Source organism: Agelaius phoeniceus, chromosome 17, assembly GCF_051311805.1.
Source record: "Agelaius phoeniceus isolate bAgePho1 chromosome 17, bAgePho1.hap1, whole genome shotgun sequence".
Taxonomy (NCBI): domain Eukaryota; kingdom Metazoa; phylum Chordata; class Aves; order Passeriformes; family Icteridae; genus Agelaius; species Agelaius phoeniceus.
The window spans coordinates 782981-807660 of record NC_135281.1 but is presented as its reverse complement, the minus strand read 5'-3'; the positions used below and the strand labels follow the sequence as shown (position 1 = coordinate 807660).

Sequence of the window (24680 nt, the reverse complement as noted above, 5' to 3'; positions counted from 1 at the left end):
GGAGCATAAGAGAAGGGATATGCTCTCCCACTAATGAGATGAAGGTGGTCATTCTAGTACTGGGTCATCTGACTGCACCTTATCTGCAGATAAGCTTTGTGATGCTTGTTTGAAATTCCTTTTGTGTCTGTAACCTCATGTGATGCTGTTCTGGAGAGAACCTCGTAGATGTTGAGCTCTTGATCAGTCCCAGTATATATGGAAGTTGTAATTCCTTAGTAGAAATTTTTTTTTTTTATTCCATAATATCTCAGCAGCATGACAGTAAAGAGCTTTCCTCTGGGGCTTACAGTGCACTACATAATGGCTCTTACCCCTCTTCTGAACAAAAATTCATTGTGAAGTAAGGGGGCTGTTGCCTGTAGATTAACTGATTTCTTGAAACTCTCACAACTGGTATGTTTTACAGCAAAAGACATCTGAAAAAGAAAAATAATTGAGTTTCCCAAAGCTAAAAGAGATGTTCCTATGGCTGATTTTCAGAAGGAAAGGCATTTTGGTTTTATTTGTTTTGTGATAGACTGGCTTCAGCCCCCCACTCCACCCTGTGTTAGTTCTGGCACAAAGGGTGCAGCTTTGCAGCATTTGGGGTGAGGGGGACCCCTTCTCCCCAGCACAAGTTTGTGTTGAATTAAAGTGGGTGGCGAACACAAGTGTTCTTTTCCCACTCTTTTTCTTCTGTGGTTAGTAGCCGGTAATATCTTAGACAAATAATTTGATTTGTGACAGTATTCAGACGTATTTTCATGGCACACTCAGCTGATGCCGAGGAAGTCCACCACATGCTTACTTCTGTTCCATCAAATGAAGTTGGTGACTTTGTTTATTTCATCTGCAATAATAGGTACAATTTTCCTGAACAACCAGGTAGTCTGCACCACCAGGCGTGGTCATCTCTTGCCAGAGCCCTTTTCATGTTGCTTGCAGGTGCTTGCACTAAAAATTCTTCTGTCTAGAAACACAGCTAGAGTGTCTAGAGTAAAAATTAAGTGCCTTGTAAAATCAGCCATATTATTCATCCATCTTCATTGCTGTATTTATACTCAAAGATTTCTTCTCTGGCTCCGTGGTAACAGCAATTTCCCACAGACATATGGCAGCTTCTTATACTGTTGATTACATTTTTCTTTCCTTTGCTGACTCTGCACTATCTGATAGAGTGATGGTTTGGGCTGCCAAGCTAACAGTGTTGTCTGCACATGTTTCACTGGACCAGCACTATCTACGGCGGTTTTTATATCTCACCTTGTATGGCAAGGGCTGTCCTGAGTTCTGGACTCTCTTATGCTCTGCCAGCAAGGAGCGTGGATCTCTACACCTCTGTCTCCTGTGTGTGGATGTGGTTTTGGCTGTATGTCTCAGGAATACAGCACAGCCTTGCCTTTGCTGGCAGGATGCTGGGGTTTGGGTATGTAGGGCATGGCAGGGGAAGTCAGTATTACCACATACTAAACAGCTTTTCACTCTGCTGATCAGGTAATTTCCAGTTCGTTTCCAGACAAGCTATGGCTGAAATACCAGCAATGCATGGAAGTAGATGCAGTTTCTCACTTGAAAGGCCTGAGCTTTCAGGGCAGCTTTCTGTGGGCAGGGCAAGGAGTAACCAGACTGACACAGTGAGAGCAGCACAGGGTTTGCCTTCTGCATTTTACAGGTGCTTTGTGTTGCATCAAGAACCAGCTTCTTGCAGGCTTAATTTGAAGCACAGACAAGTCTAATGAAAAATCTCTCAGCATTCTTTGATTAGCATATCTTGTAATGCTGTTTCTAACAATATGCCTTTGTTTCAGAATCCCTATTTGCTGCTTTGAGGATTAATTGGCTCTACTTCCAGCACAATGGATGAACTGCAGGATGTTCAGCTGACAGAGATCAAGCCACTCCTGAATGACAAGGTAATGCTGGCTGCTGCTTTGTCCTCACAGGTGTACTCGGGATAACTTTGTGTCTGGCAAGGAGCCCTAGCTGCTAGAATCTGTCCACAGATTGAAGTACCTTTAAGTACTGAAACCCAGTAAATTCTTCCCCCCTCTGGTAATCTACCACCACCCACTCTTCCAAAGTCTCCGGGAAAGAGAGACCACAACAATTCAGGTAATTTTGGAGTCCTGGCCAAACAGTATGTCGTGCCTGTACTGAGGATTTGCAAAGGCTGGACAGCAATTGGAAAGGTGATCCCATTCCTAACCTGGTGTAGCTGTAGAACCCCTAGTAAGTTTCTCCTTGTTAGAGAAGTGCTGTATTGTATCCTGGTTTTTGTTTGGTTGGTTTTGGGTTGTTGTTGTTTCGTTTTGTTGTTTGGTTTGGTTTTTTTACTTTTTTTTGTTGAAAATATTCTGTCTTAAATGATCCTTTAGTGTTTTGACCCCTAATAAAAAAGCCCTGTCTCCCTGGATTTAGTAATGGAGAGCAATTTCCTTTTAATATCTGCAGACCCCAGTTAGAACAGCCCAGATTTATGCAATACTGAGACTTTGGAAAATCATTGTATCGCAGTAGCTGTTTAAGTCCTTCACTCTGTGGGCTGGGGAAGAGCTATCTGGGCTCAGTGGATTCTGCCTCAAACTGTTGTTGAGAGTGCCTAAGTTCACTACAGGGAAGATCTAGCATCTTGCATCTGCAAACTGTGATCATGAGCAATGTGGTTTGGTCACTTTCCATAGCTCGAAGCCAAGTCTAATGATGTGGGAATGAGTTCCTAAGGCTTTGCTGTTTGATGGCTGATGATCAGGACCTGGCTTGTGCTGCCAAAGGGCTGTCTGTGGTGCTTTGTCCACTCACTGTGTGCCTGCAGAAGACTGCATTGTCCCCCACAAAATGGGTGAAATCTCTGGAAATCTGCTGTGTTTTAATCTGTACTGATTAGTTTTCGCTCATTTCTTTAGTGTTCTAACATATCTGTTTTTAGTATCTGTGAAATCTAAAAACTCTGCTGAAATCTGCAGTCCAGCTGCCTGATCTGACAGACTAGTGCTGACTACTGGGCTTCCACCATTTAAAAAAAAAAATGTTTCCTGGAAGGATGAGTCTTGAAAGTACAAAATCAGTGTAGATCAGCAAATAAAAATATGGAATACAGGCTTTGAGGGCAGTTTGTAATTTCAAAACAAGAGAGAAACATTTACAGAAGACAAACTTCCTAAAGGCAGTGGCCCAGATCTTGCTCATGATTCTCCTGGGATTTTCTGTATTTGAACTGGGTAGATTGCCCTTCCTTCAGTCAGCTGACCTAAGTCAGAGATGCTGAGGTATGCCAAATCAAAGTGTTTTTCCCTTTATAAGTTTCCAGTCTTTGTCTCAAGTATTGCCTGGACAGCCCCATCCAGTTCTTACTGTGGTGTCCATTGTGGTTCAAATGCAGAGTTCTCACCCAAACAGAACACCAAGTGGTGTTAACCAGGGTGCAGAAGGGCACACACAGAATGATTACTTCTTTGCTTAACTCAGTGTTGAAGTTACAGGAAATATTTAATATCCAGTAGGGAGAAATATGAAGGGTAGCTCCAGAACCATCCTCAGTACTGCATGGGAAGAGAAATATGCTGTGGCTCTCCTTTTCACACTTTTACAAAATGAGGGCCTCAGGGAGCAGCCACCTTCAAGGTCTGGCCCTTATTAGAGCTTTCAAGCTTGAGAAAAAATGTGTACTTTTTAGACATAGTTTATGGAGCATGAGGGTGTGGCGCAATAACCTGCTGTTCTGTGCAACATATCAGAGTCCAAAATCTATTGAGCTGGCTGTTCACTAAGGTTTTTACTGACAACCCACTTTAGATATAGGAGTTTGAGCCAGCATGGATTAATGGCCAGAAATAGTACAGTAACACTCTTAAGGTGCTAATGAGTGAGTGCTCATGAACTCCTCAGACACAAAGGCTACTGTACACAGAGAAGGAGCTCTGGAGTCTCAGACTCTTAAACCAGTGGAATTACCAATGGAAGTGGAAATTGGTTGTATCTTGTTCACTGGTCTGAACTATAGGTAATGCCACTGTGGATCAGTGAGTCCTGGCTTTTTTCTGCCTCAAATCAGCAAAAAGATATGAACTTGACTTTTGAAGAATATAAACACTATTTTGTTTGCATGTAACTTGGTGTTAGTTATTGTGTAACTCATATCAAGTGCAGGAAAGTAAAATACATTATGTTTGTTCACCTTGTTCAGGCTCACTAAAATGCAGCGACTTTTTACTGGGGAAGCAAAGGAACTTCAAATGTTCCCATTTTGTTGAAAGAGAGAGAAAAAGAGAGTATTGCCTGATCAGAAGAATTATACCAGTGATACTTTGTTATTCTGGCACCTTTGACTCCTATCAATTCAGCCTCAGTGAAAAGTTATCGAAATGTCAGAGCCAGATTCAGGAAATGAAATGGGCAGCCCTTAGGCTGGATTAAGTCAGCCAAGGCAGTGCTGTGCTTTGAGGTGCAGCCATCTCATGTTTAGAGGCCTGAAAAACTTGCCTTAAAGTTTCTCAAATTAAGACAATGAATAAATGGTTTAAAGTCAGATTTTCAGTGTGTTAAAATCAAGTATGTGGGAGTCAGGGCACATCAGCTTCTTTTGCCTCATGGTATGCCTTGACAACAAGCAGCCCAATTCAGAGCCTCATTCCTTGCTTTGTGTCATTTCCTTCCCACTTGCTTGGGGAATCTCAGACTTTTCTAAGTACAAATGCAGATCACCCTCTTTTTTACTTAGCATGCACCATCCAAATCCAGTGCCATATACAGACATTTCTCCTTTCTCCATAAAGAAATGGGTGACTGAACTGACCTGCTTCATGAGCTGGTGATGGTGTCAGAAATCTCAATTAATTTCAGGGTCTCAAACTGAAATAAGAGGAGACTGCTTTTTATTTTCTTTTCCCCAGTACTCAGGATTTAGTGGTTTTTGCTATGTCCTGCTCAAAACATGGCCAGAATTAACACTTAACATACTTAACACACAGGAGGAAAGAGGGGAATGGATTCTTAAAACAGATTTGCAGATATTTCAAATGTCTCAAAGTGTAGAATATAGGTAGCAACCCTTGTTCTTATTTACAAGACAAGGCTCTGCAGCAAGGAAAACACAGCCATGTGTTTACACATGGGGAGGAATGAGGGTGCTCAGCCAGAAGAAATTTTTGGAGTGTTTCTGTTGTCCATATGTGATCCTATTAATTTTAGTACTAAGGTGCTCTGTTGATTTGGCACAGCCTGGTTTTTGGTAGTGAGGGAGGGCCACAGAGAGTAGTTTCTGTGAGAAGCTGCTAAAAGCTTCCACCATGTCCAACAGAGCCAATCTCTGATGGCTCTGAAGATGGACATGCTCTTGGCCCAATTAGAGAGGCTGGTAATGCCTCTGTGATGACACAGTTAAGAAGAAAAATTGAAACACGCATGTGCGCAGTTTTCTCCAGGGGTGGTGAGGTGCCACGGCTGCTGCCGTCCTGGCACAGTGCATGGCAAGCCTCTGCCGCCTGGCCAACCCCAGCCAACCGTGTCGTGGGAAGAGGGGCAGGGGCAGTGGCAGCAGCCTCTCCTTCCCAGGCCCTGCAGGAAGAGAGGGGTTAAATAGCGCGGGGCTGTGGTGGCCGTCACTGCCTGCTTGGTGGTGGTGGGGCCGCGTGGCCAGCAGCAGAAACATGGTAAGAGACTCTCTGGCACAGAACCTAGATGAGATTGACCTCTCGGAGCTGCGGGATCCTGTAGGAATCTTTGAATTAGCAGAACTTGTTACCAAAAGCACCTATGAGCAGCAGTTTTACTTGCAGTCAGAGAAGAGGAAGACATGAGCACATGTGAGGGAGAACAACAGGGCAACACCAAGGTCAGTGGAAAAAGAGGGGGAAGAGGTGCTCCAAGTGTCAAAACTGAGATTCCTCTGCAGGCCATGATGAGCACCAAGGTGAAGCAGCTGTGCCCCTGCAGCCCATGAGGTCCATGGGCCATGCAGAGATCCACTCACAGCCCATTGGAGAAGTGCTCTTGCCAGAGTGGGTGGATGCCAAAGAAAGCTGTGATCCAGTGGGAGACCCAAATGGAGAGAGAGCCCCTGCCTCCAGAGACAGAGCCTTTGCTTCCAAACTAGAGCAGCCCATCCTTAGAGGACTGAACCCTGTGGACGAGTGATCCACACCACATCAGTATTGGGAAGACAGTTTGCCTGTGGGAGTGACGCATGTCGCAGCAGTTTTGGGCAGACTGCTGCTCATGAGATTAGAGCCACGCTGGAGAAGTTCATGGAGAGCAGTCTCCCATGGGAGAGGCCCCATGGCATCGCAAAGAAAAGACTCCTCTTCCTGAGCAAACGAGTGGCGAACTGACCAAAACCCCCATGCCCTGTCTCCTTGCACTGTCGGTGGGAAGGAGGAAGGGGTTGGGGGAAAAACGATGTTTTAAAGGCTTCTTTTATGTCTCATTATCCTCCTCTGACTCTGTTAATAATAAATTTACTTTACACCTTTAAATTTGAACCTGTTTTGCCCTTAGAGTGTTTTCTCCCGTCCTCATGAGTTGAGACTCATGAGCCCTTTGGTAATTTTTTTCCCCTCTCCTCTGCCCAGATGAGAACAAGAGAGGGTGAATGAATGGCTTTCATGGATACCTGGCATTTGGCCAGTATAAGTCATAATGGGTGCTATGCCTAAAACACATCCCTAAGCTGGGATGCCATCTCAAGTGGTTTGCTCAGCCTTCTGCTGATAGCTGTCAGTGATGTAATGTACTGTGTGGTTAGAGACAATGTTTCACAAAGCACATAAGCACATGGACAGGTTCCTGCAGATCTTCTAACCTGCAGGATGCCAAGTGGGTGCTGTACTGATTGTGTTCACCTGCATGCAAGGGGTCACCCTTGGGGAAGAGTCAGTGATGAACTACTGCGTGCAGTTCCCATGGACTTGGATTTCAGGAGCTTGCAGGTCCCTGTGCCTGTCATGGAACAATCCTATACCTGCAGCAATGGCTGCACAGAAGCTGACTGCATGGCTTGTTTTCCTGCACTCAGTACGTGAGATCCCAGGAGTAGTTCTTTTAGGAGTTTTGCATCCAAATTGTTAATGGACACAAGGAATAGACAAAACCCAGTCCCATATGCAGCCCAGCTGTGGCCAGTGTCCTTCCTATGTGCATCTGTCCCTGCTTGAACACTCTCAGCTATGCACACAGGTACTCACTTCCCTTGGCTGGTAGCCTCCCTATAGCCCTAGGACCTTGTTGTATAGGAATGGGCAGATCTTGCATGGAGTTTGCTTGTACAGATCTTGCATTTCACTGCTTACCTGACTGCAGCCAGTCTTAACTGTGCTATAACAGAGTTCTCTATGGGAAGCTTTCATGCTGTTATTGGGGGTGTTCTGGAGCATTGTGCTGATCTCCTTTTTTATTTTTTTTTTCTTTTTTCCTGTTTTTCATTAACAGAATGCAGCTCGCAACTTCCAGGACTTCGACTGTCAGGTAAGATCATGTGTAGGAGACAGGATCAGTTGGTAACTCCCCATAGCTCAGCAGTAATGTTGAGAGAGTTGATTTTAATTTTAGCTCCTGTTAAGGTTTGTTCAATAAGAACTGGAATATATCCAGTGATGGAAATTGCCCTTCACCCTTTCATGCCAAGCAGCATGAAGGTTCTGAGTTCTGAGGTGCTGACTGCTATGCCAAGGCTGCACAACACCTTGCAGGATGGCTGGTCTCCTGAATAACAGTTTATTGGAAAACTGCAGTGTGCTGAAGAACTGCACATCCCATCTGGTTCACTGGCTGGGAAAGGAGGAGCTTGCATGCTCTACCTACATGTCTTGAGAGGAGAGGGAAGTGAGAGAGCTGCCCCAGGTACAGCACACTGCTTTGCTGGGCCTGTTTTGGCACAGCCACTCCTGGTTGTTTACCAGGAGTTTATTGATGGTACAGAGGTGAGCACAATGGCTCTGCTTGCCAAAGGAATAATCCTTTTGTAGAAGTGATTGCTCCACCAGCATCTAAGACAGAGGACATGCTCTGTGATAGGCAGAACAGATCACTGAGATTCTCTGGGGCATTTTGTGGAGCACAGGCTCATTTCCCATACCAGATTATCCTGCTGCCTTCTCACTGAGCACGTGGGTATGGTTCTAGTGGCTATTGTTTCTCTCTAGCAGTTGGAGGCTGCTGTGTCTGTAGTCCTCTGCTCAGCACAGGGCAGGTCATACAGCACTGCTGTAGCACACTAGGGGCTGACAACATCATGATAAATTTACTAGAAGTCTGTTGATGTAGGCAGTTCCAGGAAACCATTTGCAAGCCTATGCACAGCAGGAATGTAGTAAATACAGTCCTATGAAGGTAGTCCATATTTTTTCCTTCTCTGGAAAGCAGCAATAGTGTTAAGCAATGATTTTTCTTTTGAAATAAAGTTAGATAATTGGTTTAAAACACTTTCCTGTGCTGTCATGTCTCCATCTATCTGTATCTTCTCTTGCCTTTAGAGGTAAAGTTTGCTCCCGTGTCAGATGGGTAATGGGTAAAAACAGGTGCAATGCCTTTCAGTAAGTGTAAACAGCAGAGGCACTTCCTACTGTGGTCTATGTGCCAGGATTGGGAAGAATATGAATATATTGTGTATTGGCCTCTGCTGCCAGTTCTCTACTGACCCACCAAAGCTCTGGGTGTGCCCACACCTTGCCTGGCTGTGAGCAGCATGGCTTGAGGGAGCCAGAGCAGAGTGGGAAGGTGGGAAAGAGGCCCTGGCACAGAGCTGTGTGTAGCTGCTGCCTTTTGGCTCTACACTTTCCCTCAACAAGGAAAGCCTCTTTGCACTTTTCTTTAAACAGAGCCCCAGATCTGAAGCTGGGCAAACCCCACAGAAACCTGGCACTGCAGTCACCAACCTGCCCACTCAGCATGTCCCAGAGCTGTGGCTGTCCTCTCCAGGGCTGAGCTTTGGGAAAACCTGAATGGTCTGCAGTCAGGGAGTGGTACTCTCGGGAGTGCTAGGCCAGGAATGACAGGATTGTTGATTCTGTGCTTTAGTGTAGATCACCAGTGAGCTGGTGGTCATGGCAACAGTGGGGCAGGAGGCAAGATGTTCTTTCTGGGAAACCATATAATTAATGTAGAATACTTTTTTTTTTTTTAGCAAGATGTTAACACGGTGTCTCTCATGACTGTAAATATTGTCCCAGCCTCACCTTCCTCCAGCATCTCTCCCTGCAAGGTGTAGTTTCAGGGCACACCTGGCTTGACATTCCCCCCACATCATAGCTGGAAAGTACTGCAAAGGCTGGTTTAAGTCTCTGAAATCTGCCAGAGAGGATGGATGCTGTATTGGATCCTTGGGTTTTCTGTCTCAGTTGCTAGTACCAGGAACTGTGCTTTACACATGGAGACTGAGCTTGTGTCCTGTGAAAAATTACTGCTGCTTTTTAATTTAGCAAAGCACATCTGGCTGCCACATCCAGGCCTCTGTGAAACTTGTGTGGCTTTACCAGTGTCAGGGGAATTTGAAGTGAAGAAGGTTACCAGGGCTTTCAGAGGAAGGGACATCCTCTTGTGCCCCACCCACTTAGGCTGGGGCAGTGTTTTAATTTGTCCTGAGTTTCACAGGGAGGAAGAGCCTTGGGGAGGATTTCAGTTTGACAAGAATAGGCACAAACTGGCCACAGACTGATGAAAGCTGATAACTGGAAGATGATTTCCAGTTACAGTGCAGTGAAGCTCTCAATCAGTTTCCAATAGCAGCAACATCTGCAAGGGCCCTGGTGAGTTTTAAGGTAAAATTTAAAGAATTTGTGAGATAGATTTTATTATCTTATACAGTGTAGTGTTTGCAATATGAGACCAGGGCATCAGTGATGTGAGATCTGCATTTCAGACCTTTTTATTTTTCTAATAGTTGAAAAAAAGCTGTTTTAAATGGAGTTAAAGCTGTAGTTTTGACTGGGGCTGACCACATCCTGAGCTGTGCTTGCAGGGCTGCAGACAGTGCAGTGAGGGAAAGGGGTGGTGAGGGAAAGGTGAGCCTCTGTCAGCACTGTTGATAACCCTGTCAGCAGTGCAGATCCAACGTATTCCCTGTTGGAACACATCCTGTTTTATTTGTCTGTACTACTCTGTGCCCTTGGCCTTGAGGTCATTTGCTGTAACTCTATGCTAGAATTTCACAGAGTGTGCTGAGTTGGAAGGGACCCACAAGAATCATTGAGTCCAACTCTTAAGTGAATGGCCCATATTGAACCCACCACCTCTGGTGTTATTAGCACCATGCTCTTAACCAACTGAACTAACCTCAGGGTCCCAGCTCCTTCCAGGACTGACTGATGTTCCTGCCCTAGCTTCTCCTTGGATACAGCCAGAGTAACAGCCACCCTCAGTGTTAGTTGTGTGGTGCTTTTAGACCTCCCTCTGTCTGAAATCTGGAATTTCAAAATATTCTCTGCAGCTGGGCCATGCTTCTGAAGGTGTTTAGTTTAATCCCATCTCAGGAACATGTCATTAGCACTGTCACTGACTCTAGGAGGTGTGTAGGACCAGGCACACAGGTTCCCCACACTGTTTTCTGTATATTTGACATGTGTTACTTTTCAATGGAACATGTATATTTAAGGTTTGTAAGATCTTTCCTTTGGTGAAAAGGGGTAATGCTATTGTGAATTTCTATTAATTTCCCTGTATGTTTGGTTTTATTTTTGAGTAACTTTCCAGGATCAGATCAGAGCAAAGTCAACAGTACAAGTTTCTTCTTCTTCCTACTTCTGGAGTTTGTTATTCTGGGGTGAATGTGTGTGAGGAAGCTTTTAGCTTTTCTGGTACAGCTGACTTCCAGATACAGCTGTCCTGGTTTTCTTAAACTGTTCATATGCAAGCAACAAAAGCTAACCCTGATACATAACGGATTGCCTGGGTGTCAGTAAACAACCCCACATAATCTGGTAGCTGCAGTGAGATGAAGTGGAGAGCTGGCACAGGGGCTTAGCAGTCTTTATCAATATGAATTTAGGTTATTCTCAGAACTAAAAAGCATTAACCTAAATCTGAGTCCTACATTTTACTTGAAAGCAGTATGAACCGTAATGAAGTCTAGGCTTGGCTTTTCCCAATGTCATGGGCAGATGGTCAAATAAATGGTCTGGAATGCTGATGGACAGATGGTATGGTGATCTGTTAATTAATCTGCACTGTTAATAGAGCTGTGCCTGTGCTTTTATTATTATCTGCAGACCCTCTGCCGCTTTCAGAAGTAGATGTTCTGTCTCAGCCTACATCTCTCTCTTCTTTTCCAGATTATTTGCTTTAAATAGAAATGAAGGAATATGCTGTTATATTTGTAAAACTATCCAACTAAACCTGTGTTATGTTTCAGTCTGAAATAAGCTGGCATTTGATCTGATTAGTTGATTTGATCATTTGAGCTGCCTCTACTGCTTCCCACCAACAGGAAGACAGAGAAGTGTTTGGCTTTTCAGCACACACCATGCAAAAGGGGGCTTGGAGTGTGGGGGTGGTCTGGGATTTGGCTGAGCATTTGCAGAAAGCTCTCGAGGAGGAGGTGTGAATAAGTAAGTCCAGGACATGCAGGGTTCATCTGAAACAGAAAGGACAAGGCATGCATAAACCCTTGGAGGAAAGAAATTGTCTGGCATAAAAATGTGCTGTCTTGCTGGCATTAATGGAAATTGTGGAGTTACTCAGTTGCTTGTGCCCAGAGTAAAACACAGCACAATGTTTGCAGAGTTAATGTCAGACCTTGATAAGGAATTTTTTGCCACTTACTTTTACTGAAAGTGTCACTTTGCAATAAGCACATGTTTGTACTGATTCAGTTTTGGAGAAGTTCTTTTGCAAGTATGTGAACTTAAAAGTAGTTTGAGGCTTTTTGAATCTGCATTTTTAAAAGTTTGCTTATCCTTTCATTATGTCTTCACTTTATTTTTACTTGCTCTGCTGTCAAAAAGGGTATGTGCTGCTGAGAGATTATTGACATATTCCACTGTGTGCATTTCCTGATGTTGGAGAGGTTGAATTGAAACTGTCCTCATTTTTTGAAACTGTGTTCATTTTTCATTTAAGACAGCTTGTGAATGCTACCCTGTGGCATTGATTACAAGATGTTTTAAGGCATCTTCTGTTTACTGTGCTGAGATAAAATAGACTGTTAGCACTTTTGAAGAAGGGTTTGGTTTCTTTGTGTGAATAATGGGGGCTGTTCTCATCCCTATTGAAACATTTTGTATGGGATATTGAGGGCCATTTTCCTCTGATTTGTACAACGAGTTCTTTTGATAAAAGTTCTAAAGTGAAATTAATTAGAACACATAAGATGTTTTGATCTAGAAAGCAAGTCTATTTAATACCTGCTAGATTAATGCTGCTCCTAATCTTATTAAAACTAGCATCACCACTAAAGTACTGGTTTTGACTTCTGACATCACAGCAAAAAACACTGTATAGATAACAATTACTAAAATAGAATTTTATTTTGGCCTCCTTTTTTTGCATAATTTATGTTTCTTGGGAAACTTTTCCTGTGATTCCTCCCATCTGGTTTTCTATCTAAAACCTCACTTTTTTTGTAAAACTGCTGTGTTGAGTTCTGAAAAGTTTTAACTAGCTGGACTTGGACTGAAACATGACTCTTACTTCTAAATGTATGTGCACAGTCCTTCCCTGGGGTTTACATAAACATTAGTTTTGCTTTTTGTATTCTGTGACAACAGTGTGCCAAGGGGTGATTATGCATTTGTAATATTTGAAGTTCATGTACTTTTTATGTTCTTGTGAGTAAGTTTTTAGAGCAAAGCAAATAAATGTGCTTTATGTTGAGCCATTTTCATCCATTATGCAACATCCATTAATGGTATTTCACAGCAATTAATGAGTAACTGTACTACCAGGTTTAATTCAATGCAGTTCTAGTTCCCAGGGATGTGGAAAAGTTGGAGACACAGAACACAGCCCCACATTCTCTTCTTCAAGAGATTTTAAGATGTTCACTGTCTTGAGCAAGGTACTGAAATACAGACTGGAACATCATATTAGTAGGAGGACTGTCCTTGGCTAGAAACATGGCCCTTGGCTTACCTTCCAGGTTCCTTGAGGAGTTAAGGTGGTCTGGGGTCTAGCAGTCACACAAACTATTTCAGGCTCACCTGTGTATTACCACATTCAGCTCTCCGTTGTGCAGGCTTCAGGTTTACAAAGGCTGTATGTCTGCAGGTGGTGGCATCTTTAGTCCATTGCCCAGGGGATGGGAGGGAGCCAGAGGTTCTCTGTTCTGTTTGCAGCCCAGGGGGAAGGCTGCAATCTCACACTCTGCTGTCTCGAAACAACAGTGCAGAGTGCCCCCCTGCCAGCCCTGCACAGAGCAGAGCTCAGCTGCCATGGTTTAATTCACCCTGAACTATTACTAGATCTAGGCAGGTCCAGTTTCCTGCCTTAGGTGGGGATGGCGGTGATCTACTCTCAGAGCAGGAGTAAGAAGCACCATGTATTCCTCAGTCTGTGCTGGGTGCCTTGCTTATGACACTGGATACTTGACTGGAGTGCAAGAAAGTTGTGGTTTTAACTGCTTCTTGTAACACATGGGCAGGGCAGGAGATGGAGAAGTGCATCTTTCTACATCTCAGACATGTTGTCATTAATTGCTTACTGGTCTCAGCATTGCATGGTTGTAGGGGTTCGTGATTTCTACTTTGGGAGCACAAACCCAACCTGTCAGCCGTGCTTGTGTTGTAGCTCACTTGACTGAGTTCCTTTGACTGCAAAGCCAATGTCTGTTCTCTGGCAGGATCTGTGTTTGGAAGTGACTTGCCAGTTCTTGCTGGCTGACACTGAGCATTAGCAAGGGTCAGAGATGGAGTGGGTCCATCCTTCACCATCACCTGCCTTTGGAACAGGTGCTTGCAACTCTGTCTCCTGATGCTTTAGAGTTTGTGTAAGCAGATTGAATGTCTCATTCTTCTGCTGCTCTCAGTTCTCACTCAGAATTTCTCTGATTTAACACTTAATCCAGTTACACAGAGTACCAGAAACTATTGCTCTCTTGCATAGATCATATTGTGTTTTCTATTAATAAATTTCTGCTCTGTTTGGAAGTGACCAATTTACTTCAAGATGTTGTTTTAAATCTGATTTTGATTTGCTTCCCATGCAGCCATCTCCTTCAACTCCACAATTTCTAAAATAATTTTGCACTGAGAAAGAGATGGGAAGCACTCAGCTGCCAGCTGCCTTAAGGTTGGCAGTATTATATTGGGAAGAGTTACCAGGTGGTGATGTTTTACATATTTTTAAAATATTTTTTTCTTATCTTACAGTCGTAGTTTATGGTATTGTTCTAGTAATGTGTAAAAATTTGAGGGCAGCTCTTGCCGAGAGCAGGACAACGGAGTCTCTGCTTTAGTCTCTCCGTAGTTAGTGGCTGGGATAGGCTGCTCCAGGAGCATAATGTGGTTGGTTTTCACCTTTGCCAGGACTGGCAAAGATGATGTAAAGTAAATAGCTGTAGCCACAGTCAGGGAAAATGGGAGAGCCTGCCCTGAGTAATCTGTATCTCTTCCACCTTACAGCAAAGCAGCAGAGGCTGTTCTCTTTGCCTTAGGTGAACCAGGAACTGAATATCCTTAAGTTGAAAGATTTTTGGGGATGTTTCTAGCCCTATGCTACTACAGACATTCAGCAAGCTTGGGCAGAGTACAAGCAACAGATGCCTTGCTGCTCTGTGTTCTCCTGTGTTTTCATGTTAGAAAAAATTTTTGAAGGGATTTCACAATGTGTTCTTTATTGTCAATCTCCAAATCAAATAAAATCCCAATTTTTTAAGGAACTAATTTTGAACTTTGAGAGCTTTACATTGGGAGTAAAACTCATCTGGTAATGCCAAAAAAGAAGCTTAATAAATTAGTCATGACAAGCACTGGTAATATGAATTCTAGTCATTAATCATTCCCACTGTGAAACAAATGGTTTCTTCAACCTTTAATAACCTTTAAAACTTAAGTACTGGATCACACTGTGACCTGGGTTTGTGGGAGCACAGCTGGAATTTGGACTGCTACCTCTGCTTCCTGTGAGTTTCTGGAGCTCGAGGCATTGAGAACCTCTGGAGCTGCCGTTGGATGCCTCACTCCTTCACTCAGAATGTTTTTTCTCAATATGGGAATTTTTTGGTGGTGTTAAGGAAACTTCCCTGTCCAATCCTCCCAGAGCTACTCTGGCAGTCACTTGCACCACCTGAACTGGGACCAAGCCCCTGGCAGCTCACATCCCACACTCAGTCACAGCAGGTTTCTTACTGCTTCTACCCCAGGTTTTCCATAGCAGAGTCACAGATGTCCAGATCCCTAAGATAATTTAATCATGGTGCAAAAGCTAAATAGCAAAGCAACAAAGAGCTCGAGCTGGTGCCTCCAAAAAGGGACCCCAAACAAAGGATCCCCTGGGGTTTTATCCCTTCACAGCACAGGGAAGGTCTGAGGGTCCTCAGCTGCTTCAGTGTCTCTGAGTCTGGGTCCCCTCTCTGGGCCTCAGGTCCTTGGCCCCTTTTCTGCAAAGGTTCTTCAGTTTATGGCCTCTTGCTGCGAGCTTAGGCTCCTGCCCCTCCAGAGCTCAACCAGTAGTTCCACTGCAGCTGCAACTGAAGCTACTGGCACTGAATGGATTCTTTAACAGGTGGAACCTGTCAGTGGCACTGTCATTGTTTCCCTCTCTGGCCAAAGGCAGAGGGTGGCAGTCAGAAATGGTTCCTACATTTGAACCTTTTCACCATGTGTCTACTTCTTTCCATAATCAGTCCCACAGTAGATTTAGGCTTTGTCAGTCATAGTTGGGTGTGGTTTTTCCTCTTCAGTTTGAGAAACATTCAGAAATGTTAAGGAATAATGTCCTGGCCTTATCTGACCTGCAAATGCCCAGCAAGGAATGCCTTCCAGCAGTTCTTGTCTGAGTGTGATCTCAGATATTTTAAAGTTTCTCTTGGGTTGTGTTTTATCACTTTCCAGTATCTGAGCCACTATGGTTCACACACACTTCTGAAGTGCAAGGCTCTTTGATCAAGAGCAGAGATTCTCAGGAGCTGGCACTATAGAGATTATAGCAAAACTCACAGGACAGTGAACCCAACTGTGTGCTCCCGCCTACAGGTTTCTGTAAGACCATCAGCTCGCTGGACGTGGGGCAGGGCAGATGGACAGGAGAAGGACCCTTTCCAGTGGCACTTCATCATGAAGTCAGCCAATCAAAGTTGCATCTGTTACACGGTGACAACACTGCATTTTAGCCACAAACTTCTGTGGAGCAGCAGGTTAAGGAGCTTCAGAGCGTGAGAAGCCATCATTGACATGATTCTGAGGGCAGAGAAATGTATTCTGTGCCTTCCAAGAGCTGCTCTGCGATGGGAACCATAATGTATTCCAGATCAACATCCTTGGGGAAAAGGAAAAAACTAACCAGCAAACCACAGAAAACTTCACTAGTTTTGCACTCAAAGTTCAGAACAAAGCCTGCACAGAAATAGAGAAGATTGTTGAACATAAACTGAGCAGAGAGCAAATGCCCACTATCCATTGCAGCAGAGACAAGGAATGGTGCCAGAAAGCCAGCATGTCTAACAGAAGGGCAGGGAGATTATTGTAAACAAAGCATTTTTTAAAAAGCTAGAGAAAATGGAAGAGGTTGTAAACTCTAACAGGTTAAATATATGAACAGAGAGGGGTTGGAGAGATGATTTGCAAAGGGGAAAAACACAACTTTCCTGTTTCAGATCTGTCAAAATGGAACCTGGAAGAGAGGCTTACAGCTAGTGATAGCAGAAAAACTAAACATAATTTTTTTCTGCATGCAGGCTTGGCACAGAACAACTCGCAGAGAGCACTGTGCTGGAATGCTTTGTGGGGAGTCAGCACAGATCCTGCCTTACCCCACAGTGCCTGCTGCAGAGGCTCTACAAAAATAATATTTATGCATTTGTAGCAGGTTGCCAGAACTGGAAGTATCAACCCAGGAGTTTTAAATAAGTTTAAAGATTAAATAGTTAAGGTGTTAAGTGAGAGGTTATGCTCCTCTGTTGAATCTGCCATGGTGCCCAATGATTCATCTGCCAGACATTTTATAAGACAGATCAGAATTCAGAGGAATTCTGGAAATACACTGACCAACTATACCAGACAGACTGATACAATTAGCAGAGTACAGTGGATCAATGACACTGATAAATATTGGGAAAGGGTAATGTAAGTTTTTAAGTGGAAGAAGTCCTGCTCTGCAGAGCTGTTGGAATTCTTCATATCAATCAGTAGTGATATAAATAAAGATAATTCAGTCAATGCAGCCTACTTGGATTTCCAAGAGACAGGACCAAAAAGAGTCTTAAGACATATCTCTTAAGGGACTTAGGAGACCATGCAGTCAGAAGAGAAGTCCACTGATGGATGAAATACTTACTAAAAAAACCCAGCATTTGTCTTCACAGTCGAGATCACTTGAGGAGCACTCTGGAGGTCTGTACTGGGACCTGTGCTGCTTAAATATACTCTCTAGAGGTATGGAAAAAGTGATGGAAGGTGCAGTGACAAAACTTATCTGCCTTTGGGTAAACAAAATGTGCTGCACATTGAGTCAAACCTTCCTAGAGTGGAAAATGAAAGCATGGGCTCAGAGCAGATGATAACCCGGAGGTGTAAGACCTTAACATTGCAGGGGATGAGTGACAATGTCAGCACAGGGCTTGTGGCTTTCAGCAAAGCAAATCAATCCTTGTTCATCAGGAGCAGAGAACAAAGCAACTCCATTGTGCTGCTTTGTGCATCCACAACATGTGCCTGCATGCATTTGGCAACCTTGCTGAGCCCCTTGGCTCAGCAAGGACAGAGCTCCCTGGGGCAGTTTTGGAGGACCAGCAGTATGGTCAGGGTCAGCTGCGGTACTGGGGCTGGCTGGATAGTCGCAAGCATATCAGCCCAGAAAGGAGCATGTGAGGGTCACGAGCTGTTAGGGTATTGCTTCTGGGGAGTATGGAAATGCGGTCAGTTGCTCCCCAGCTTCCAAACCAAAGGCAAGGAGATTTCATGCAAAATCAGCAGATACGAGATGGGGAATTATGTGATTCTTTACCCCACACATTAATAAGGTTTAGCTGCTCTGGTCACAGGGGGAGAGCGGTACCAAAAGCACGAGTGTTGGGCAGTTGCAGCCCTATCCTCAGGAAGTTGAAGACCACGCCTCCAGTTAAGGAAGTCTTACTGGACCTACAGATTGCTGGAAGCTGGGAAAGTTACAAGATGGGAAACTGTTACAAGATGCAAGTGTTTGAGAACTTGTATCGCTTTATCCCTTTCCTCGAGCACAGGCTCCTGAAGTCATCCCAGCAGGCTACAGCTGCAGCTGGTCTCCATGCCTTCTGTTCTTCCTTCATCATTGCTCTTCTCATTCCCGACCTCCAGGCACTGCTGGTGTTTGAAGCTATGAATCCCAGGTGCTCTGGGTGGATCAATGGCAGTTGCCTGCCCAGCCTCAGCAGCAAGTGTGGCACTGGCAGTGCCTGCGACTGCTGAGGGCTGGCTCTGGGAGCCACACTGCCTCTGCTATCCACCTCCTGTTTGCAGCAGGTGGGCTGCAGCTGCTGTTTATTTTTGCCTACCGTACAAATAAAGGCAAAAGATAAAAATATCTTTTTTCACAAGAAAAACTTCTGATAAAGTTTTCAGTCCCTAAGTGAAAATTGAATTCTATTCAGCTCTTAAAAACACAACCTGTGGATCATGAGCTTCTCTTGCATTCATCTCCCTTATTTTAAAGACTGCAGGTTTGCAAAAGTCTGGCTGTCTCCTGGCCACGTGTTTTCCACTTGCCTTCTCGTATCACTGCTTCCCTGCACTAGACCAGATAAGCATTCAGATGTTAGCTGGAATTGAGCACCTGCAAAGTAACAAACCTTGAATCTCTTTTCAAACTACACTGATATAGTGTGAGCAGAGAGCAGAAAGAAACCAAGTGTGCCAGAGTCTGGAAGTGTCTGTTACTTTCCAACACAACACTTCTACACAAGCAGATGGCAAATACCAGGAGTGAACATGCCAGAACTGTGTTTTGGAACTGGGCAGCAGTAAGGCAGCTGTGAAAGGTGTCTACAAGAAGGACACAAGGAAAGTATGTTTGTCACGGGCAGAGGGTGCAGCCTGCAAAGTTCCTGTTCTCTCACTGAGTGCTCTGGTACCCACTGTAAGTGAGTTATTCTGCTCTACATTTGAGCGAGTAATAGGCCAGTAATAATGTAACTAAATAATAACTTTTGGGGGGCAGTTCAAGGTAGCAGTTGTATAAGTGTAGAGACTGTGTTGTTATCTAAACCATAATACCTAAGCTTCAGTTTAAGCTTCCATCTCATGCTGTCCTGTGGCTTTGATACATAGGAGAGCTGTTGTGGAGACAAACAGGTGATGGGGAGTGATGCGTATGCTAATTGTGTGTCATCTGAAAATGATTTTGTCCTTTGCAATCAGAGATTGAGATAAAAGCCCTAAAACTCCAGGGAAAGTTTCAAAGAAAATAAAGTTTGCTGTAAAAACTGACATTGAATCACTCTCAGGGAAACTGGGGGTAAAACTCAGTAAGTTCAAATGTAATTACAGAAAAGACTGTATTGCAGACATATTTCAATATCATCAGCTCTTTTGTTGCTTTCTTTGCTTTTCTCATTATTTTCTCAGTATAGTGTTTGTGCTTCTGTTTGATAGTTGAGCTTTTGCTGCTGCCTATAGAACCTCCGTCATCTCCTGCAGGTCTCCTCCCTTCATGAGCTGTGAATCAGTTTAATTGATCTTGTGATCAGGGCAAGACCATTCCTTCTGCCACCCCATACACTTCCCTTGGGCTCTGAACCAGAACCAGCATTTGCCAGACCACTCTATGAGCTTCTTAACTCACTGACCTGGCAGTAGTCTAACAAAGCAAGATTAATTTAAAAAAAAAAAAAAAGGTAACTGGATAGCTGCTTATGGAAGAGCCTAGCAAGTGCCAAAGCTGTCAGAGAGACCTTCTCTTAGTGGAAGTCCTTAGTCCAGCCCTCAGGGGTGTAAGGAAGTGCAGGTCAGGGTTGCAGGCTCTGGCCACTTGGGCACGTGCTGCACTCTCCATTGAGTTCGCTGTGTTTTGCCCTTCCAGCCACCTGCACTGCCAGTTGCCTTCTCCAAAAGTGGCCACTTTATTTAAAGGACTCATTAACACTTGGAGGCTTGGAGAGCACTAAACTGGAGTCCAGTGCTGTGGCTGCACAGCACATCCTTCAGAAGTACAGGACAGAACTTTGTCCAGCTCAGCAGAGCACTCCTGAGAGCTGAAACATGGGGAAGGGGCAGAGCCTGGAGGTTTGCTGGAGGCTGAGGAAGCAGGGACTGCATCCTGGGCTGCTTTGTGCAGCCTTGCTGTGAGGACAGGAATTCCTGCCACGTGGACACATGCTCACTTTGCACACACAGACGAGTCCTTTCCTACCCCTAATCTCCTCCTAAGGAAAAGGGAGCCAGGTGAGCCTCAGATAAGGTAATGTCGTCTGCAGATGGGTCTCTGCTGCTTTGTAGATAAGTACTTCAGCTTCTGTACATGCGCAATGCAACAGCTGCATGCAGGCAAAACCAAGCCCCATTCTGAGGACAAGGACAGACAGGGGTGTCTTGTTATCCTTCAAACACAAGCTTCGAGAAGGTTTCAGGCTACCTCATGTGATTTGGCTGGGCCAGTGTCCTCCTGTTGCCACAATCCTGGAGCAAGGGAAGAGACAGGCTTTGGAGTCCTTGAAAAGATGCACAGCTGGGTGAAGGAGGGTCTTGCACTGCAAGAACTAAATCAGTCTGCCCCACAACCAGCTCTCAAGAGTGCCCAGAAAGTGGGTGAGGTGGATTTCTGATGTGCTGCAAGGCAGGTACTCTCACCAGTCCTGTATTTGATTTAATGACTTTCAGGTTGTTCAAAATTACTGTTAAAAAAAAAAAATAATCATATACTTTATGTAAACTAGTAAAACATATTTCTGAGGTTGTAATGTCAAGTCGAACCATGTGGCTTTTTCCTAAGCAGGCATTTTCTTAATATCAAGAAAATAATTGGTGCATTTTATAGTTACTGTAAGAGCATGCCTCTCCATTGATTTCTGTAGATAAGAGAAGGGATCTACAAGTGATATTGTGTATCCAGCTTTCCTGACATCTCCACAGCTTTTCCAAAGTCCATAGATATCCCGGAGATCTTGATCATGAGAAGATGCAGCCTCTGACGATTTGCATATCTGTACAAAAGCAAGCTGCTTTGGCCAGTGGTTGAACACAGAGATTGGATACAGAGGTTTGACAGGATTGTGAATTGGCCAGGTTGGGTGGATCTTGGATTTTCTGTCCACCTGATACAGTGGACAGTATCCCTGCATGTGGACAGGAGGTGGAATGAGATGGTGTTTAAGGTCCCTTCCAACCCTAACCATTCTGTGATTTCAAGAGCTGTACTGTGGGTAGGAGAGCAGTGTTAACATGGGAATGAGGTCCTTGCTGCTGGCCCTCAGTTAGGGTTCCCTGTGAAGGCAGCACATGTAACACTGGGGCTCCTTCTTCTCTCTCTGCAGGAACATGACATTGAGACAGCTTTCGGAGTGGTTCATGTCACCATGCGGGGCACACCCAAGGGGAACAGACCTGTCATCCTCACATACCATGACATTGGCCTCAACCGTAAGCCCTTGCATTGCCAGGACCCTGAAAAAGTGATTATTCATGGTATTTGCTTTTGAGCATGGGGAGTAGCAGGCCTGGTATGGAGCTGAGATGAGGTCATTCCAAGGTGAAAAGATAAAGGTCTGCAGGAGAGAGAGCACATGGGTCTGTCCATTCTAACTGCCCTTGAAAGGTAGGGCCAAGGTGGAAAGATGGAAATAGGTCCACCCAACACACGGTAGTGCTCTAGCTGACTTGCTGCACTGTGTGATAGGGCATCCATTCCATGGGTGCTGGGCAGGTGAACAAGTCTCTTCTACATGGCTGCAGCAGTAGTGTAATGTTCTGGTGGTGGGCGCAGTTGGTCTTTTGACATCTCCCCACACAAAATGTACTATTACCTTCACACAGGTACTTCTCTGTGAGTGCTTTAAGTACCCAGGTGCTGTGAGGCCCTGCTTTCCGGGGCATTGCAGGCTGACTGTTGTTTGTCTGCCTTCCCTCCAGTCATGGTAATTCCATTGCTGAGACTCACTGCTGCATCGCAGTTTTGTGCAGAGGCACAGCATGCACACCATCCAGCACCCACTGCCCTATGGTCTCAGTGGGGGCTTGAGCTCCTGCAGGTGTGTGCCGTGGTGTTTGGAGGGTGGCTTGCAATAAAACTTAAAGAAGTGTCTAATTTCTTCTTGTTGTTGTTTCAGACAAATCCTGTTTTAATGCATTCTTTAACTTTGAAGACATGCAAGAGATCACCCATCATTTTGCTGTGTGCCATGTGGATGCACCAGGCCAACAGGAAGGAGCCCCCCCATTCCCATCTGGGTAAGAGCTCTGCAGTCACCCATGTTGTTCAGTCTGGACTGAGGTAGCACGCAGTTTAAGCCAGCTGGGACTGCCAGGCTGAGTCTAGTGGTAAGCAGATGCCAACATCAGAGGAAATGGCAAGATGAGGAAGCTTCCCAAGGGTCATTCAGAGAACTCTCCAATTACTAAGACATGGGTAAAGACCTCACTAGGGCTAAGTCTGGTACCACCTTCCTGACTTGAACATGAACCCAGCACACTGCAGTCGAGCTGGCATTTCATCTGTCCATCTTGCCACAGAAGTATGACTGCCCAAAGGACCACAGCTCTGTGTTAGTCTTGCTCTGAGGGATGGGATCCACACAGTCAGCTGAAATATACAGTATTGTTGCACATTAATAACCTGTGCATGTCTGCCAGATGTTCTTTGTCCCTCCTACCTTGAGTGGAACTGGAAGGTAACCTCTGTCAGGCTGTATTTGGAGGTGCTCCCTTGCTTTTCAGGTACCAGTATCCCAGTATGGATGAACTGGCTGAAATGTTACCTGCTGTTCTGACACATCTAAAGTAAGTCTCTGAAAGGAAATGGGGTGAGGCAGCTGGATACCTCTATTCCAGCACCTACTTCCGTCTCTGCTTGCCATGACTGATATGCTCACTGAGGTGTCCCAAGAGGCACAAGTATCTACTAACCAGTGGGACCCTCTCTAGTTTTATGCTGGGGACAATGTCTGCTACATGAAGCAGTTTATGGCTGCTGCATCATTGCTGCATTGTTTTGAAAACAAACCATAAGTGCACAGCTGGATACAGAGGGGAAAGGCTTTGCCTCTAGGGATGCTTCAGCTGAGCTAACTTAGTTGTGCTGACTGTGAAATGCCTGTATTTCAGCCTGAAAAGCTTCATTGGGATTGGCCTAGGCGCTGGTGCTTATGTCCTCAGCAGGTGTGCAGTAAGTATCTCTTCACTGCTTGTCACTCATGTGAGCTGTGGTCATCGTTGTGGGGCATGGGCAAAGTAACATTCAGTAATTACAGTAGGGCTGCAGGGAGCCATGGGAGAGCTACCTCCATCCAGATGGTTGTGTTGGAGCAGTCACGGTTACTCTGAAGCTGTGCCAGGCATGGAAACATTGTAATGTGATGCCTTTGAGTCAGCAGAGCCCATCCTGAGTGCTAGTAATAGTCAGTCTTGAATCTTCACAGAGACTGGCTGCTCTACTGTGTGCTGTGTCCACTGTTTGTGGCACCAAAGAATGGATGTGGTGATGTACTCCAAACTAGTGTTGATGTGGAATGTGCTTTGTCACTAAAAGGAAGCAGATTTTGCTCCACCCTTACACAAGAGAGCTGCTTCTATTTCAGTACCGGCTTATACATTTCTCTCTAGTGTAGTGTTCATGTGAAATCAGTGGGTATTGTTTAGTATGATACAGGAATTTATCAGGAATTCACCTGAGTCTTTCAGAGTTACTGCTAAAAAATCCCTGGAAATCTGACATTTTCAGTAAAATTTACTTCAGGTTGTTGTGTGAGAGAGTTGCCAGTTGTTTAGGCCACTATAATTTCTTCAAGCCATTGTGCTGGGCAGCTGCCCCTCCTTACACAAAGTTCTCTGTTTCCCATTCCCTACAGTCAGGATTGAGCTGGGGCAGTGTGAGGCATTGGTGTTTCACTGTTCCTTCTGTATCTTGGATAGTTTTCAGCCTTGCTAAAGAGGAATTTGTGCAAATCAGCCTTAGTCCTCAACAAAGTGCCACAAGTGTGCCCTTGACACACTCCCTGGGCTGTGGGCAGTTTCCTGCTGAGGACAGAGATGTTTCCTTCTCCTTCACATCAGTGCAGCAGAACAGGAGAGCTGCCTTGGAGTGACCCCAGAACTCAACAGAGGCTGGTTGCCTCTGATTTCTGAGTTTGTATTTGCAAGCAGTTCTCATAAGTGCTTCTTACCTGTGCAGCCCAGGTACAGCCCGAGGCACACTGGAGGGTTTTGGGTTGCTGGATGGAGCAGGGGAAGGGGTGTCTGCAGGGCAGGGGGGGCAGCAGGGGTGCTGCCTGGGGAGAGGGTGCCCCTGTAGCTCAAGCTTTCTCTACTGCAGGGGCTTGGGGGGGCTCAGCACTAACTCCCCTGCTGTTTGCCCCATTTCCACTGGGAAAACTGCCTCTTCCTTGAGGAGAATGAGGTGCTCTCCAGGCACAGTAGTTGGTCGAGGTTCTTCAC

The 24680-nt window shown here is 44.9% G+C and overlaps 1 protein-coding gene across 3 annotated transcripts in view; it reads left to right on the top strand.

Moving 5' to 3' along the window:
- NDRG3 (NDRG family member 3) overlaps positions 1-24680 on the top strand; it is a 58668-nt gene that overhangs the window by 24669 nt on the left and 9319 nt on the right. For all 3 annotated transcript variants that reach the window (XM_054644386.2, XM_054644385.2, XM_054644384.2), the window contains exons 2-7: positions 1791-1895; positions 7405-7440; positions 21566-21671; positions 22358-22478; positions 22965-23027; positions 23352-23412. In XM_054644386.2, coding sequence (XP_054500361.1) covers positions 1839-1895; positions 7405-7440; positions 21566-21671; positions 22358-22478; positions 22965-23027; positions 23352-23412 — 444 coding nt within the window. In that variant the 5' untranslated portion in view covers positions 1791-1838. The remainder of the gene's footprint in view (positions 1-1790; positions 1896-7404; positions 7441-21565; positions 21672-22357; positions 22479-22964; positions 23028-23351; positions 23413-24680) is intronic.